An 18,210-nucleotide genomic window follows, 5' to 3' on the forward strand; every position below is an offset into this window, starting at 1 on the left:
TGTTCCAAGTTAATTCAAACAAAGTACACTTGTATGGTATTTGGGTAATAATCGCTAGTATATTTATTGTGTCACTAGCTGTCACACACATTTATCCTTAAAAACAGTAAAAAGTAACTAAATGTTAAACTGTTTTGTTTGTTACATTTTATAGATACACATAACATAGATAGTTTTTTATTCATCAATAAATTGTTAATCTTTTATATTTAAAAAAGCTGAATTATATTATAATTTAAAATATCTATAACGTAATTCATGTCAACATTTTTGTTTCTATAGTTTAGATAGTCATAAATATGATTCTATTGTAATGGTGGCCTCTTATTGTACTGCAACTACAACATATTTTACAGATATATGAATACTAATTCAAAAAGGACATTTTGATTTAAATTCATTAAGTGCCATTGGTTGCTTATAAAAATGATACAAGTGGGATGTTGACAATATTCCAGAGCAATTAGAAAAGAAACATAATAATTATTCAGCAGGCTACAGTGAGGCATGAACTAAGAGCTGTATGGGCAATATATTGTTAACTGAGATTAAAACATGTGACTGATCAACAATATATAAAGTATTAGCTGTTTTCCGTGGCTTCGTATGCTTTTCGTAAGCTTTGCCCTTGTATGTGCACTTCTGGTTCAACTTAATTATATTTCCAACGCCACCACCAAGAAGGTGGTGTAGAGTTTGCCTTGTTGGCACAATCAAGAAAATCTGTGTATATTTATAGCCACTGTACACATACATGTACTTTATTATAAAGTGGTCTTACATTCAAGCTTTAAGTTCAAACAGAAAGTTATTTTAAAGACAAATATACATCACAACTTAGCGCCTTTAAATAGTGTTTGGCTGTTTAATATACGTAACTGTCTCGTAATTGCAGTTTATAATGTGCTGGCGCTTTAAAACTTTTATCTTTTGCAGTTTAATCTTTTTTATCCACCTGGTGGCGAGTTACATCAATGGGTATAGTATTCTTGTTCACTATATTGCCCACGCTGCGTTCTTGTCTCAATAGATATTGTTATTTTCCCCAACCGATCTCTCGGACTCTCCATATCTATCAATTAAAGTGGTTGATAAAATGGTATTTTTAAACACGAATTAAAAATCGTTAAACATTTATTTTAAACCGTTTGTAACCATTTTTTTACGATAGTTGAATAGAATTTATTTGTATGTTTTATATGTTTTAATTAGTCTTTGTTACTTAATGTAAATACAGTGCGTTATTTTTTTTTCATTTTCCCGTTAATTGTTTTTTCTTTTAAGGTTCCATTAAAAACACTATTTTACACTAAATCATCTTTATTGTATAGGGTCGTCATCATTTGCTTCATCTTCATTTGCTTCTACATCCTGGCCTTAGCTATGTCAAGAGTAGAAAAACCTAAGTCCAGGTAGGTCAACACATCAATCATTTTATCTTCTCTAGCTAATTTTTTTGGAATTATCACTTGTTTGCTTCTCCATTATTTTATAGTATATAATAACGATACTAAAATTGTGTAATCAAAGCATATCATTAATTCTGTACATCGAGAGAATTAGTTTCTTTGACCATGAATTTTCATTCTGTTCTTGATTACTATTACAAAATAGAGGAGACTCGTGGTATATCCAGGTTAGCTATGAGATTGTGTTTTGGGCCTAAGCAAATATGATGATTGTTTTATATAATTAGGTCAATCCATTAATTTCCTAGTTGTTGTGGGCTTTATCCTGTACAATTCTTCAGGGCAATATCTGGTGTAACTATTGAACTCAGATACTTCTTTAGTGACAATATCTAAGCATGAATAGAATTTACAATCGTATTTAAATGAGATTACCATTTAATTATCTCCAATAATTATTTGTGGCTGGAAAAAGAAGAGAGGCAGAGAGGACTTTTTGTGAGAGAAAGTTTGTTGGCAAAAACCTAAACACAATTGTTAAGTTTAAAATTTGATTAAGTTTGTTAAGAAATTCTATAAGAATATTGTTTTTAAATTTCTATATTGTTTGTCATTCCAACATGTTTGTCTGATTGCAGCCGGCCATCTGGTAACTCCGAGATCCAGGAGGGCAGTGTTGCCAAGATTCTGGCCTCGAGAGGGGTCACTGTAAGTAATTATTCTTTGAGTAAAGCTCATTATTGATGATTGATGATTTGAAAGGATAACAGAATTATGGACACCAGTCATCATTGTGTCACCCATCATAAAAGACAGAAGCAGACGTTCATTTACATGCTATTATGCATGTTCAGCTGCAATATTGAAATTTATTTCAGGAGAATCTGGGAGTCCTCACCAAGAAAATTGTGGACTATAATATGTATTAGAGCTGTGTTGGAGCATAGACAACTCTTGTATAATAGTTTTAACATGTTGACTGTGGCAGACTCCCTAGAGTGCACATCAGATTAACAGTAGTTGTTCTCACTCAGTATATAGCCACAGTGAAGGTGTTAGATTGTGGTGTGATGGTGACTTTTTATTATGTGTGATCCAACTGACTGAATTTCATAATATTATGTAACCAATAATCTTGTTTTATTTTAATTGTAATATGATATTTCTCCCATTAATACGAGCAAATATTTGGCGACTGTTGCAGATGACCCGTGTGCAGGCCTCTCCAAGCCAACAAAACCTGGCGGTGGCTAGACAGGTAAGGGTCAGTACCATTTTCCTATCAATTATTACAGACAAGTTTTACAGTATTGTAATTGTATATTTAGATAAATATATCAGGTGATTTTCACATAAATTGTGTCAAATTGATTATGGAAAGTGGTAACACACAGAAAAAGTTTAAATAAATCCATAAAATAAAATAAAAATAAAATGATATATCAGAAAATAAGGGTAAAATTCTAAAACTTAAACATAGTTTAAAATTGTATAACATTTTATAAACGGACATTTCAATATAAAAAAGTTAAATTAAATTACACTGGATTTAAATGGTGGCTAAAAATGTAAAAAATATGGGCAATACGAAACACTCATTGTTTATTTTAAAATTTTTCGTTTTAAACAACAACAAGTATTACAAAATACAGTGTATTCTAGAAAGTGTTAATATATTGATTTTGCAATTCCAAATCAATTTTCAAATTATAATTCTCGGAGGGATTTAGTTTCACCATTTTGTTAAATACCTAATAGACTATAAGTAATAAAAACGTCTATTTAAAATCAATATTGCTTGAGCTTCTAATTGTTCACCTAAATCGTGATTTTAAAAATATTCTCTTTCAATAAATTAAATTATGGTACAAGATATTCATTCACCAACTACACGTAAAGATGAAATTTACCCAAAATAGTTTAGTTCATTTGGTTACATCAGATGCTTACTTTTTCTTGACATACATTTTGCAAAATCCACTTTTTGTAGATTAAGAGGTCTTAACATTGTGTTGCCATTTGAAACCAAATTGTAATTGTTTAACAATCACTATAATTTTACCTGTAATATTTATGACGGAGTATGTAAAACTGCGTACCAACTTTGATTGTTGTTGACTAGTTACAAAAGATTACCCAATGACAACAGACAAATGACATATAGTCCGGAGCTTATCTTCTTACAGAGAAAGATCTTTGTCAATTATAACACCTAGATACTTTGCTGCATCAACTCTTTCTATGCTAGGTAGAGTTCCAACATCAAGCTTTCGTCTCCCCATAACTAAATGTTTTTTTTTGTTTCATTTTGTACTAGGCTGTTCTGGTTGCAGTATTGAGTAGCTACATTAAGTGCAATGTACGATGAAACTTCAAGTGATTGTGATTCTTTATTACTTAATAAAAGCACGATGTCATCTAAGTACATAATAGTGGTTGCAAATTCTTCCAGATACCTGGGCAGATCATTTGTAAAATGTATAAGTAAGACCGGCCCCAGAACTAACATTGTGGTATGCCTCTCAAGTTGGTTAGAGAGCTAGCTAGATCTCACTGAACAAGTCAAACCATTGTCTGAATACACCAATTCAACCATTTGTTGTCTTCCAGTCAAATAGCTGTCAAATCAATCTGCTGAAATTCTAAAAATTTCAAAAGCTTCTTTAGGAGTTGTTTATGGTCAAGGCTGTCAAATGCTTTACTGAAGTCTAATAGTACTAATGGACATGTATTGCCATCTTTAAGTTGATCAATAGTGAGTTCTATTACACTAGTTACAGCGGTTGATGTAGAACGTCCCTTGACACAACCATGTTGCTGACTAGTTAGTAAATTATTTTCCAGGAGGTGAACTATAAGACAAGTCAGGGATACTTTTTCAACAACTTTAGAAATTGTTGATATTAGTGATATTGGCCAGTAATTATAGTGTCAGAGGTGCTGCCCTGCTTAAAGAGGTGAATAACTTTGGCAAAATTAATTTGTGTTGGGAACTTTCCTTCTGAAAATGATAGATTGATCAGGAGAGTTTGTGGTTCTGTCAGTTCATTAACACAGAATTTCAGTAGCTTTGAAGATACTAGGTCAATTCAATAAGAATATTTTGATTTTAAAGAAGAAATAATCTTTTTTACTTTATCTGATGTAGTAGGATAAAGTGTTAAGGCTGGAATATTATTCTGAACAAGGAACAAGGAGGTTTCGGATTAGCATCAAGAGCCTTGTCAGCAGCAGCCACTAGCACATAATTTTGATAGTCAGTAATTTGAGTAGGATTAGTAATTTTCAGTAATCAGAATCAGTCTTTATTGTTATATCAATGTTTATACATAGCATTGCTATAGAAACAGGTAACATTGTCATAAGTTAATGTAATAATGATACATACACATATACATTCATACATATGCACATCACCATTCACATACACATATAAACATAAACATACATATAAGAGGTCAAGACAGTGTAACAAATTTAATGTAATCTATGTTAAGGGGATTCTGCATCTAGAAATGGCAAAAAAATGACAAAAATTTGAAAAAAAATATTTATACATATTCTTGTTCTCTGTTTAATTCTGAACCAGAAAAACATAACTTTATGACTAAAAAAATAATATTTTATCTCATAATATTTATTTTATTTCGGGCCCCATGTCCTGAGTGTGAACTCGACAATTTTTTCTGGTTTCAAAGAAACTTTACATGTAATAAGCATTATTGTTTACTCTTTGTTTCTATAGTTATTTATCTTTGTTTGTTTGTCTTTCTGGCTAGCTTGTATGTTAGTTAGCTAACAACTGTGTTTGCTCAAACAGCTGATCAAATGTATTTGAGTCATATGGGTAGCATATCACAAACAAACATTCACAAAATATTCTGTTTGTTTACAATTGTAATTGTGCAGTTTCTTGTGTTTTAGTGTCTACAATAAGTGAATAGTTTAGTCAAATATGGGTCGAAAAAAGAACTCCAAAAAGAGACTAAGTGATAGAAATAGACAAGCGATTTCGCTAAGATGGAAAGATACAAGTGACAATGGAAATAGAGCTCCAGTTGAGCCTAGGCCTAACCTACAAACTTGTGATCCACAACCTAGTGTTAGTATGCAACATGTTACAAATGCACCATTTGTCCAACAACAAGTAAGTGAAGAGACTGTGGAAAATGTAAGTAGGCCTACTGGATTTGCATTATAATTCTAGTTATAATGAGATAATTCCAGAAAAAAAACGAATCATCAGAATACATTTTAGTCGAAACCAAGAAGCTTGAAAGTTTTATAGGCTCTTTTTCCTTGTAAAAATGTGTTTTTTCTGAGAGGTCAAAAGTAATAACCAAATGCATAAAAGGTTTTTGCTGTTACCCTGAATGTAAAATGTGATGACTGTGATTATGAGACTAGCTTTTGTACGTCCCAGTCGACGAATACAAACGACACTCCGAGAGGTTCTTATGACGTAAACCGCAGAGTAGTCAAAGCAAATTGCTTCTATTGGCAAAGGGCATAGGGCTTTAGATATGTTTGTATGTCCTTGAACATGAGTCCAATGAATTATAGAACGTTTCAAAAACATATAAGTAGCCTACACGCTTCTTCAAAAACAGAAATGGGAACATGTTTTGGAATTAGCCCGATTCGAAGTAAAAAAGTGTTTATGGCACTTTAGATGCTGACAATGAGGTGTTTGACATAACTGTGAGTTATGACGGATCATGGCAGAAACGTGGTTTCACATCCAAATATGGGATTGGTTGTTGTATTGAAATTTTGACAGGTCTTGTTATAGAAAATTTTGAAGTGATATCCAAATTTTGTAACATTATGTGAGGTAGCAAAACGAAAAATTAAGCAACCCCTGAGCATTTTCAGACTTGGTACAACAATCACAAAGGTGTATGTAACCAAAACTATGTAGGTTCATCACCAGGAATGGAGGTGGAGGCAGCAGAAAGATTGTGGCGGCGTTCGGAAAGCATTGTGGATTTAGATATACAACCATGTTGTCGGATGGCGATGCAAAAAACAATTGCACATCTAAATGATTGCAATATTTATGGTGACAAACAGATTGAAAAAGTGGAGTGCCTCAATCATGTTGCAAAGAGGTTAGGCACTGGATTGAGAAAACTAGTAAAGGATCGTTCAAAATCAAAAAACCCAGTTGGAGGGTCGATCTCGAGGTCACCTAAGTGAACCAGTTATACAAAAACTAACAAGGTATTACCACAATGGTATACATAAAAACCTTGGTAATGTAACCAAAATGAAAGAGGCAATATATGCCAACTCTCTTTCATTGTAAATCCACTGATGAGTCACCACATCATAAGTTATGTCCGCTAGGGAAGGAATCTTGGTGTTTTTACCAAAGAGCCATTGCTGATGGAAGATCTCCTGAACCACAATGCATTGAAAATCAAAACACCTCTCTCTCCTAAATGGTAGTGAAAGAAATGCTTCCTTTATATGAGAGGCTCTCCACCGAAACTTTGTTGACTAGGTGTTTTAGCCGGTCGTCGGACTCAAAATGCCAATGAGGCGCTCCACAATGTTATTTGGTCAAAGTGCCCCAAAACTGTTTACACATCTAAAAACAAAACTTGAACTGGGTATTTTTGAAGCCATCAGCATTTACAACACAGGCTATATTGAAAACTTGTTCAAGCTATCAAGAGGCTGCAGGTATTAGTCCTGGGAGGCACAGTTATAGGATAGCTAAGCGCTTTGATAAAAGCAGGCTACGACTATCAAAAAGGCGCAAAGAGTTACAGATTGGAGAATATAGGAGGAGACTGAAAGTGGCACAGATAGCAGAAGAAGAAAGACTAAGAGCAACAGAAGGGCTGGTGTATGGTGCAGGAGAATTCTAGGTCTAAAAACCTAGTAGGCTACATTGGCTGTAAAGATCTGAATGCTGGAACCACTACTTGATACGGTAGGTCTAATTTTTTTTTTTTTTTTAAGACTTCAAAACTTAGATTTTGGGCCAACAAAAAAATATTTATGGATACTATTCTAATAGGCCTATGTAAAATAACAAATTAATGTAATATTATGTTATATAAAATTGTTTGTATTAATATAAACTTGTAGATTACATTGAAGAAATGAAACTATTTTAGTTTATCGCGATTTTCCCGAAAGTTAGGTTCTTTGAAATAAAAATTGATATTGCTTGAGAACCATAATACATAGAGAGCTGAAATTTTTTCCAGGTATTATTCATATCATGTCTAAAATTCCTATGTATTTTCATAACTCTACAGCTTACCTAACCTATTTTTTTTAATTATACAAATAAAATAAAATGAGAAAATATTTTTTTTAATTTTTAAAAGCCCATGGAATTCTAATCTATTGGGGTTATGACAATGAAAATACATAGGAATGTAGTAGCTGTCAATAGCATCAAAATAAAATAAACAGGATAACAATTGATTGTCATTCAGCTATGGAATATCAATTTTAAAAATTAACCGTTTTTACAAAATAAAAACGAGTATTTATTTTATTGTATCCAAGTAAAATTAAAATATGACACCAAAGGTATTTACATATTAGTTTTTACATGTAGGGAATTGAAAAAAAATACATCAAAATAATAAAATGTTAGTAAATATAAAAAAAACACCCATCTAGATGCAGAATCCCCTTAAAACACAATTTTAAAATTTAGGATCCATCAAATACTTATCAACACTATAATAGTTTTTTTTTTCCAACAAGAAATCTGTTAGTTTGCTTTTAAATGTTTTTGAATTGATTAAATGTTTATATTTTTGAGGTAACTTATTGTATAGTTTTTTGCCGTGTATATTGGAGTTTTTTCTACCAGACGCAGTCGATGTATGGGATATTGAAAATTAGCTTTAAATCTTGTATTGTAATTATGATCAAAGTTATCACTTGATAAGCTTTCAAAATTTGATTGTACTGTTAGTAGGGTTTTCAGAATGTATGAATTTGGAAGTGATAAGATTTTTAATTCTTTAAACAGAGGTTTGGAAGAAGTTCTAAATGATGAAAAGGTCATTAATCTCATAATTTTTTTGGATCTTAAAAACTTTAATCCCTCATCCACTACTTCTTTTCAGGTTATGTGAAGATTTTGTTTTTGTTCCCCTATTTACTACTGTTTACAAACGTTTTACAAATTAGCCTTGCACAAGACCAAATGTTTTCCTCTGTACAAGTATACTTGGAGGCCCAACTGGTATTGTAAAAATTATGTTTTGGTGTTGTAGAACCAATTTGTGCCTCAGGGAAGGAGTGTGGGCAGGAGACCACCACCGTTGGTAGACCTAGCCAAAGACACACCAACACCATCAAAGAACTACCATCTGAACCGTGGCAGCCGTGGCAGCCTGCCATACCAGTCAGTCCACTCACAGTACAGTTAATAAAGTGCATGCAGTCGTACATTTCTCCATATGATCTACATTTCATTTGTTTCACTATATCCTAAAAATAAAATTTTTTTCTGTACATTTTGATATTGTTAAGGTGACTGGAAAATTTAAATCAAATTAACTTAATGCTGGAACTGGTGGCATAGATGACTTAGTAGTACTCAATAACCCTTTATAATAGGTTATCTAATTATTTTTCGGTAATGAATACGAGTTAAATGTCAAGTTTTTAGGTGCTCAGGTTTGTTTTTCCTGCTTCTGTGTTAGCAAATTTAGTTCATATTTTAGCTATCAGTTAATAGGTATTATTCTTGAAGGAAAGGTAACAGAAGCACATACGCTTACTGTTTAATAATTTAGCCATCATCTGAAAATCATAAAACTAAATTAAATAAGATATATTTGAGTTATAGAAAAGTCACTTGAATTCATACATTCAGTGTTATTATGATAGCATTCATGTATTTCTTGTTGGTATAATCAAAATTTTTGATCAGTTAACCTTATACCTAAGTTTGTAGATTTTCATTAAGTACTAGGAGATAAAAATGTGGTTGAAATTGTGACCGGTATTATATAAACAGTTAAAAACAATTATCTGTTTTCGTTAACCTTATTTTTAAAAGTAATTTCAAAGCAAACAAAAGCAGCCTTTATTCTATACTACTTAGTACATAAGTACATAGTATATAAGTATCCAACAATGTTATATAAGTATAAAAGTATATATATTTTATTGTTGGATACTTATACTCAACCAAATTACTCAGAATTATTTAAGCCTTCTTACTAGTCACGGTTTTACACAGTTTATTAATAAACCAACCCGAATTACAGAAATATCAAAAACTTGCATTGACCACATTTTCATAAGGCATAGACTGTTGAACATATTTCAAAGTGCAGTTCTGGACACAGGTTTAACAGACCACTGCTTACTAGGCTTGAAAATGGATCAGTATTGTAAATTAAAAACACCTGAGAGAAGAGCGCTTTGTTATAGATTATTTATTGTTAAATCGCAAATTGCAAAATACAGACTGGAATTGTGGTTATAGTTTGGTAGATGTAAACACTTGTTTTAATATGTTTCATAGTATTTTAATCGAAACTGTTGGTAGTTGTAAGATTAGGGCTAGTGTAAAAACTCAGTTAGACAAAGCAAGGTCTATAAGTCCTTGTATTAATGATAAACTATTAAATAAATTTAAGAGAAGAAAACAACTTTATAAAATTTACAATAAAAGGCCTTATGATTGTTTGTTTAAAAACTATTTTCAGAAGTTTTGTATTGAATTAGCTAATGAAATAGATAACACTAAAAATCGATATTACGCTAAACAAATTGAAAACTGTAATGGCGATATTGCAAGGCAGTGGAAGGTAATAAACCAGTTAAGTGGTGACCATGCGAAAGTAGGTGTTAATGAAATAGAATTAGATAACAGGCTAACTTTTTCAGACCCACAAACAGTTGCAGAAGAGATAAACAAATACTTTATCTCGGTACATTCCTGTGTTGACCTTCACGACAGTGCAGTCCCTGGTTTCAATTTAGAGCAAAGTTGTGATTCTTTTTTTATTATGCCAACAGCCCCCAACGAAATTTTAAATATAATAAATCATATTAAAAATAAGAAATCCTCTGGTTTTGACAGTTATAATTCCTTTTTAATAAAAAACATCGCAGAAGTTATTTCTCCGGTATTGTCTTACATTATAAATCTAAGTTTTTCGGAAGGAGTTTTTCCCGAAATTTTAAAAAGCAGTGTTGTTCCTATTTTCAAAAAAAGCTTTAGCAAAAAAATAGATAATCTAAGACCTATCAGCTTGTTGTCAGTTTTCTCCAAAATAATCGAAAAACTGATGAAAAATCGGCTCATAAATTATCTTGATAATAAAAATTACTTTAGCAGTAGACAATACAGTTTTAGGAAAGGGAAGTCCACCGAGGATGCTCTTGTTGAGGTTATGGACTACATTTACACAAACCTTAATGAAGGAAACAAGTACACCGGTTTATTTATAGATTTCAAAAAAAGCATTTGACTTGGTTAATCACAAAATACTATTACTGAAACTTGATGCACTGGGAGTAAGAGGAATAGCCCTAAATTGGTTTAATATTTTTCTTCAGGGCAGAACCCAACAAGTACAAATTAAAAATAATTTTAGTTCACACCTTTCTGTGAAATCAGGTTTGCCGCAAGGCTCTGTCCTGTCGGCTACTCTGTTTTTGATTTTTATTAATGACCTTTTAGGGTCTAATTTTAATGGCATCCCTAGTGCGTTCGCGGACGATATTGCTCTGTTTTATTCTGAAAAAAATATTTTACCGCTCTGGAGACAAATAACAGAAGACCTGGCAATTTTAAGAATCTGGTTTGATAGTAATAAAATAGAAATAAATGTTAACAAAACTAAATATATAAATTTTGATTTTAGAAGTTTTCATTTCCAATCTGAGTTGAAGTACCATATCCTAAACTGTGCTGAAACTAATTATTGTAACTGTCTAAGTATAGGGAAAGTAGACAGCTTCAAATATCTTGGAGTATTTTTAGATACAAAACTAACTTGGGAAAATCATATTAATTATTTATTTAAAATATTAAAATCATCATTACGAAAATTTTATTTTTTAAAAAATATTTGTGGTGAAAAGCTGTTGAGAACACTATATTTTGCACTAGTTGACTTTAGGCTGCAGTATGCGATACAATGCTGGGGAGGAACTTTTAAATATAAAATAACAAAAATACGTGTTATTCAGAACCATTTTTTAAGAATAATTTTACAAAAACGGAAGCGTGAAAGTTCTTTTCACCTATACTGTCAGCTAAGAATATTACCTTTACAACATCTTTTTGTGTTTAAGGTGCTAAGGCTCTTCTATTTAAGAAGTGGTAATACAGGCACAATCCATTTAATGTATAGAACGAGAAACTTAGTACAAAACTTTTTTTAGAACGCTTAAAGTAAAGAAATCATTGTTTAGACATTCTTTTAAATATGTTGGGCCAAAATACTTTAATCAACTACCTTCTGAAGTTAAAGACTGTAGCACAGTAAAATTGTTTAGTATTAAGTTGAAAAAATGGTTATTTGAAAATAGTGATATCAGTTTCTTAAACAATAATTAATTCTCTTGTATAATTATTTATTGTATGTTGGCTTATTTATTGGTTTCTCGTTGTTATATTTATTTTGTTAAACTGTAAATAGTATGTTTATTTATTTATTACCTCATTATTATATTATTTATTTGTATATGTGTATTATATTTATTTTTATATTTGTTGCTGTTAAATGTTTAATGTTCGTTTCCTTAATATAGTAACAAGACAAAGTTTTAATATCTAATCAATCGAAAGTACATTAGTTAAATAAGGCAATTTGTATTGATAAGATTAAGTACAGTGATTGGCAGGCGGCACGGAGTGAGCAGTCTATAAAGAAGAGTTTGGACTCTCGCTAATAAACATTATTTTTCTATTATTGCGCTGCCACACTACTCGATGAAGTGGCAGTGTATATTCCTAGAATGTAGATTGTTGTTAAACTGTATTTTTGTGGAGGAATAAACTCATTATTTCATTTTATTTCATTATTTCATTATATACTCCACATAACATAAAAGCACAAAATTTGGGGTACAATCAACATTTGTGAATGTGCTGATGATGTTGCAGGTGTAATGTGTGTAACGCTCAGTATCCAACGCTACGAAGAATGTTGCTACATAAGCAGACCTTTCACAAGGAGGCCCAAGGCTCAGAGATGGCTCTGCCTGTTGTGGACATGAAGCAGCCAGGCATCAGTCAGAAGCTGTCATCTTTGGGCATCCGTCACTGTCTGGTGGTGGCCAATTCTTCTGGTGGATTATTTGGTCTGCCGATCGTCCCCATTGACAACATTCGCAATCAAGCGGTTTGCAACCTCGGAGCCCTAGGAGCCAGTAACGTCCTCAACCTTGGGCCTACTAAAACTCTCTCTCAATAGTATTCGCTAAATTGTTTGTTCTCATTCTTATAAAAGACTATGTGTATGTAAAGACTAGTCCTGTAAATATGTGTTCTACATCTGAATTGTATTTTATATATTATGTTTTAATAATGTGAGCTGTTTTTCTTTAATTGCTCAAAGACAGTGCAATAAAACTTGTGATTTATTTTTCAACCTTTTTGTTTTATTCCATGTTGGTCTCTATTTTTAATCTAAGTGGTATTTATGTAGTGGATGTGAATTCCACTTATTCAGTTGAAAATAATAAAATAGTCACAATTTGTATAATTTATGTAAATTACTCAAATTCTAAATTTTTTTTGCATTTATTATTAATGCAGTAAGTTCAACATGTTTTACTTTTGTTTGAAAAAATAACACCTACAGCTAACAGGAAAATATAGGATTTTATATAAAAATTAAGAAAATGTTAACAATATTGGAATTAAAAGTGTGCCTGCATGGGTGGAACTGATTAGCGCTCCCTCACTCATCATTCAACTAAATTTTAACGAAAGGGGACGATAAATCAGTGCATGCAGTGGCTGTGTCCATGAATTGAATAAGAACCGCCCTCCCTTGAATATTTTAAGATTCATCCATCAAAACTGAAACTACTGAAACTAAATGTGTTTTTCTTCTTAATTACATATAAAAAAACCAAGTCATGCAAACAAGAAATTATTTTGTACAAGAATTAATATCCTTGTAAAAGAATATTATTTTTTTTAAAGTACTTAAAGGCTGTAGTGTAGAGATGATATGTTTTGTAGTACACTGTGTTTACAAACATATTGACATCAAAACAATTTAGAATTACCTATACACCACCAGGTAGGATTATCTTATCACAGATGATCGTATCGTGTGACTTATGTTTTGGGTTGCACGACTATCGCATCCAAGCCTGCTTCCGCACAATTAATCTCCATTCTATCTTATGTTCTGTTGTGTTCCTTTTCTCTGTTCTGTTGCTGTAGTTTCTGGTTACATATTTTCCTGTATCCTTTATTTGTCGCGTCCAAACATTAAATTTCGCTGGAGACCGAGATTGAGTTTAGTTTTAAATACAGTGAGTTTTTTAACCCTGATGAAGCATTACACTTGGGCAGATGTGCAGGTGGCTCAGTACAAAGTGCACGCAAACTTTATCAAGACACCCAGATAGAGCTGTTCTCAATGAGCGTACTTTCCTTGTCGATCAGAACGTACGGGGGAGTTTGGTGGCGCCTCTTATAATTGAAGAACTAATTCAAGAATACAAAGGTAATAAAGTTTAGTTTCAGCAGCTTTGCATATTTTGGACGAATCTCAAAGTGAGCACTACATGTTGCCAACAAGAAGGCGTTTCAAAAATTCTCAATTTTATAGGAAGCGAAACATTAATGGCCCTTATATGTATTAGAGAAAAAATTGTTTGTATTCATATCCTCTATCAACCCTGAAAAAATGCACACTTTTATTGGAATTACATTACCCTGTGATTAGCACATCCATTCCAGGAAACTTGCTCATAATAAAGTCAGTATTATGAGCCGTCTCTTAATATTGATCGCCTCTATTTCCATCCCCAAGGGGCACATAAAGAACTCCCCCCTCAACCTACAGCACGCGGCGGCCACCTACCGAGTAATTCTTCACGCGTCTAATTTCCATTTTGCTAACATCTCTACTCACGGTAAATCTTTGCTACAGCTACATTGATGAGTGACAAAACAAACTTATTTCTGTAATTTACAAACACCCTCAGTATCCTTATTGTACATGAAATTAGTCCCACATGGTCCACAGAGGCTAGTGTGTGGCGACGAGTCTATTTCTTGTCGATGTATACACACTTGGTGTCATACCAGTTATCATATTGATCATAATAAACAATGTTTCATAAAAACTATTATCGTGTGAAAAAACTAAAATGCAAAATGGGCAACTGTTTTATTTTTCTTCCGACCTCATAAAATATGCTTTGTTATTTTTTTTTCTGATTATATCTATATTAACATTATAAAACACGCAAAATAAGGTATGTTATTTTTACTGAATATAAGTATTAAATTTAAGGATTAATTATAAACTTAAAAAACTAAATTTTTATTATTTCAGAAGTATTTAGAACTATTAGGGAAGTAAAGCGGTATCATAGCAAACAGTAGAAAAGTTTGTTACGTGTATTGAACTATCAGTCCAGTAAATATATGGGATCATATATATATATATATATATATATATATATAAGTCTAGTATATAGATGAGAGCAACGACTAAGTGTGTTCAGCGCCGACCTCCAACAGCAAGACATGAGACGCTTATACTGACCGTATTTCTTGTTATGTGTGTGTGTGTGTGTGTCTATAAACAGGGGTGTATAGTACTAATTGGGAGAACAAACAAAATAATCAAAATAGGGGTGCTCCCCCACATGCCCCTCTATACTCAAACCCAACATTTTGAAATGGCAACTAATACCTTGTGACACCCCAAATTAAAGCTCATAAAAATGCTGTATTAGGAAAAAAAAAATTGAAATCGGCCAAGCCCTTGTGGTATCAGCAGCCAATAATGTAATTTCTTACACAACAATTATTAGTCTACAACTACTGTACTACTACTACTACTAATCAAAACAAAATTACTCACTGAATACTGTTGTAAATCGTTTGTAAACTTCAAATCAAATGTTCAAATTGGTAACGATTGTTGTTCAAGCAAAAAAATAACCTATTTTCAAATTCTTGCCTAACTTTTCTTAAGTTTCCCTGGTCAAGCGTCTGCACTCAGCAGTGATCCTGTTTTTCAAATGTAAACCCTGTATATATATATATATATATATATATACACACACAGAGGGAAAGAAGAGCCTCTGAAAGAGTTCTGAAAAGACCTTTGCTCCTTCCTTACTAAAGTTCTTGGCCTTCAATATCTAGTGTTTTTACAGAAGCCTATAAGATTTGAGGGTTTATATTCTCTGATATCCTGAGGAGATGGCCTCATAGGAATTATTCCTGATTTTGCATATAGCAAGACAATGTTTCCATATGTTCCGCTGATTGTTTTACTTCTCCACAGAGTTTCCATTCATCAGTCTAGTTTAGACCCACCTTCATCAGATGTTTCCTAAGGGCCATTACTCCCTAATACTCTGTGTTTATCCTCCTTAATTTGATCTAGAAATACTGACCATCCTTTTGCATAAGGAGAGATAAACATTTCCGATTACCTTAGTCCTGAGACCTTTTTCTAAGTCTCAGATTTAATCCTCTTATCCCAATCATTTACTAGAGCTTTACTGTAGAAGAAGGCAGCCTGGACCTGGCTCTACCAGAAGGCTTTCAGTGCCTATTTTGGCAAGGGTATCTGTTTTGTTTCTCTGAATGCCTTTGTGGTCCAGCTCTCATCCAAGGGTAACTTTATTCCTCTTTACTAGTTCCACTAGTGCATTCTCATACCATTTTTGAGTGAAAGGAGCAGGTTTCAAAGCGCCTTTAATGCTGCCTGACTCTGACTATCTGAAAGTATTAAGTATCCTGCCCTAAAGTCTAGGTGTGATCGATCAGTGTAAAACTTCAGAACACCTTTAATAGAGTAGGCCTCCTTTTTACTCCATTTTCTATAGTGATGAGATATGGTTTTTTAAAGAGTATTTCTTAACCATACTCCCAGAATGTAGGTTATCAATTTAGCCTCAAGGAATTACTGTGTTATTAGTATGTTCTTCTGAGGAAGTAGGCTTAATCACCTTTCTACTCAGAAGCTGTACTGCACTTAGTGTGGGTGTCTTCTTCACCTCCTGCCCCAGAGTAATGTATACCAGTAACGCTTCCAGTGCCAGAGTTGGACAGGAGCTCATTACCATGGTGATGCTTACGCAAGCTAGCCTTTGAAGACTGTAGCCTCTTGGCTGTCGAAATTTATTCTATTTCGGCCATCACATAAGGGTTGCATATGTGACCATTGGTTTTATTATGGCTTCATAGATCCAATATATCATTTTGAATATTGTCCTCATTTATACCCAAAGAGTCTGTAGCAAGCACCAAGAGTCTTTGTTGCTTTGAGAATTCCATGTGAGCCTTTTCTCTATAACCTCTCCTAGGTACTTGATCACTTCACAACAAGTTGTATAACCTTTTAGAATTGGTTGATCTAGTTACAGATTCCTTTTTCTGGTGAAGGTTATTATACTTGTTATTGATGGATTAATCCTCAGATCTTCCCTCCCCATGACACCAGTTGGTTATAAAGTTAAGGGCATCTTGAGTGAGGCTTTCCAACATACCTTTATTTCTTACCTGACCACTGATACTAGGTCGTCAGTATAACAGTTTTATATCCCCTTTTTTCAGATTTAGTGGAGAGATCATCCACCACAATTGCCCATAAAAGGAGAAGCAGTACCCATCCTTTGGGACATTCTTTCCGGGACATAATTGTAGCAGATTCTTCTCAGAGCTTTGCTCTTATATGACGACTTTTTAAGAGGGCTACAATCCACCTGACAGTATTTGACCGAACTTCAAACCTTTCTAGTGCTGCCTCCATGGATTCAAATGCTGCCCTTCGACAGCTCCTCCAATGTCCATAAACACGATGACATTTTTCCTTGAAGGTATCTTTCACCACCTTTACTAAACTGTGGAGAGCGGTAGTGATTGACTTACTTTCAACGTATGAATGGTACGTATATATTGATATAGCCCTTATGTGTTGATTTATTGTTTGTTTCATATTTTTAACCATGAAGGAGGTTAGGCTGATTGGCCTGTATGATTTAGGCACAGACGAGTCTATCTTTTCCACACAATCACCACCTCAAATCAATCACCTGTCCTCAAATTCTTTAAAATAAATCCAAAAGCGTAACTGCTCCTTAATAAGGTTATAAGCAGCACCTTAAAACCAATTAATGTTTTTCCAGAAATTTCTTCAGGTTCCTTTTTGTTTTTATGATTTCTTTCTTGTATTCATTTAGGGCACTATAATATGGAAACCATTTGTCTGTCATTTTGAGGAGTTTTCTCGTTTTCTTTTGAATTTTTCTAGTCTCCTTGACCACCAAGGCATGTTTTTCTTTATGCCATCTTTGGTAGTTTGGACCAGGGTGGTGAATTTTCGCAGGAGGACCTCATAGGTTGTTTTCGGCGGTTTGTGGAACTGCTGAAATCATAGACTGGTAGGCCTCATGGTGTACTTCCAGTGTATGCAAAAAGTCCTTGAGGCTTAAGTGCATGGCAGTAGGCTGCTCCATAGAAGAAGAAGAACCTCACTTTCGTAGTTGCTGCATGATAGTGAAATATTTCGCGTTTGGAACTGAATTGAATTATATGTGCGGTGATTTGTATGTATTTCATACATTAAAATAATGTTTGAATTTATATATTTAA

The 18,210-nt window shown here is 33.1% G+C and overlaps 1 protein-coding gene across 9 annotated transcripts in view; it reads left to right on the forward strand.

Moving 5' to 3' along the window:
• LOC124369922 overlaps positions 1-13,004 on the forward strand; it is a 180,448-nt gene extending 167,444 nt beyond the window's left edge. For 8 of the 9 annotated variants that reach the window (XM_046828109.1, XM_046828108.1, XM_046828107.1 and 5 more), the window contains 5 exons: positions 1,332-1,412; positions 2,048-2,117; positions 2,614-2,673; positions 8,660-8,790; positions 12,517-13,004. In XM_046828109.1, the coding sequence (XP_046684065.1) occupies positions 1,384-1,412; positions 2,048-2,117; positions 2,614-2,673; positions 8,660-8,790; positions 12,517-12,826 (600 nt within the window). In that variant the 5' untranslated portion in view covers positions 1,332-1,383 and the 3' untranslated portion in view covers positions 12,827-13,004. The remainder of the gene's footprint in view (positions 1-1,331; positions 1,413-2,047; positions 2,118-2,613; positions 2,674-8,659; positions 8,791-12,516) is intronic. The other variant, XM_046828116.1, reaches the window with a different exon arrangement.
• The last annotated feature ends 5,206 nt before the right edge of the window (positions 13,005-18,210 follow it).

This window comes from Homalodisca vitripennis, chromosome X, assembly GCF_021130785.1.
Source record: "Homalodisca vitripennis isolate AUS2020 chromosome X, UT_GWSS_2.1, whole genome shotgun sequence".
NCBI lineage: Eukaryota > Metazoa > Arthropoda > Insecta > Hemiptera > Cicadellidae > Homalodisca > Homalodisca vitripennis.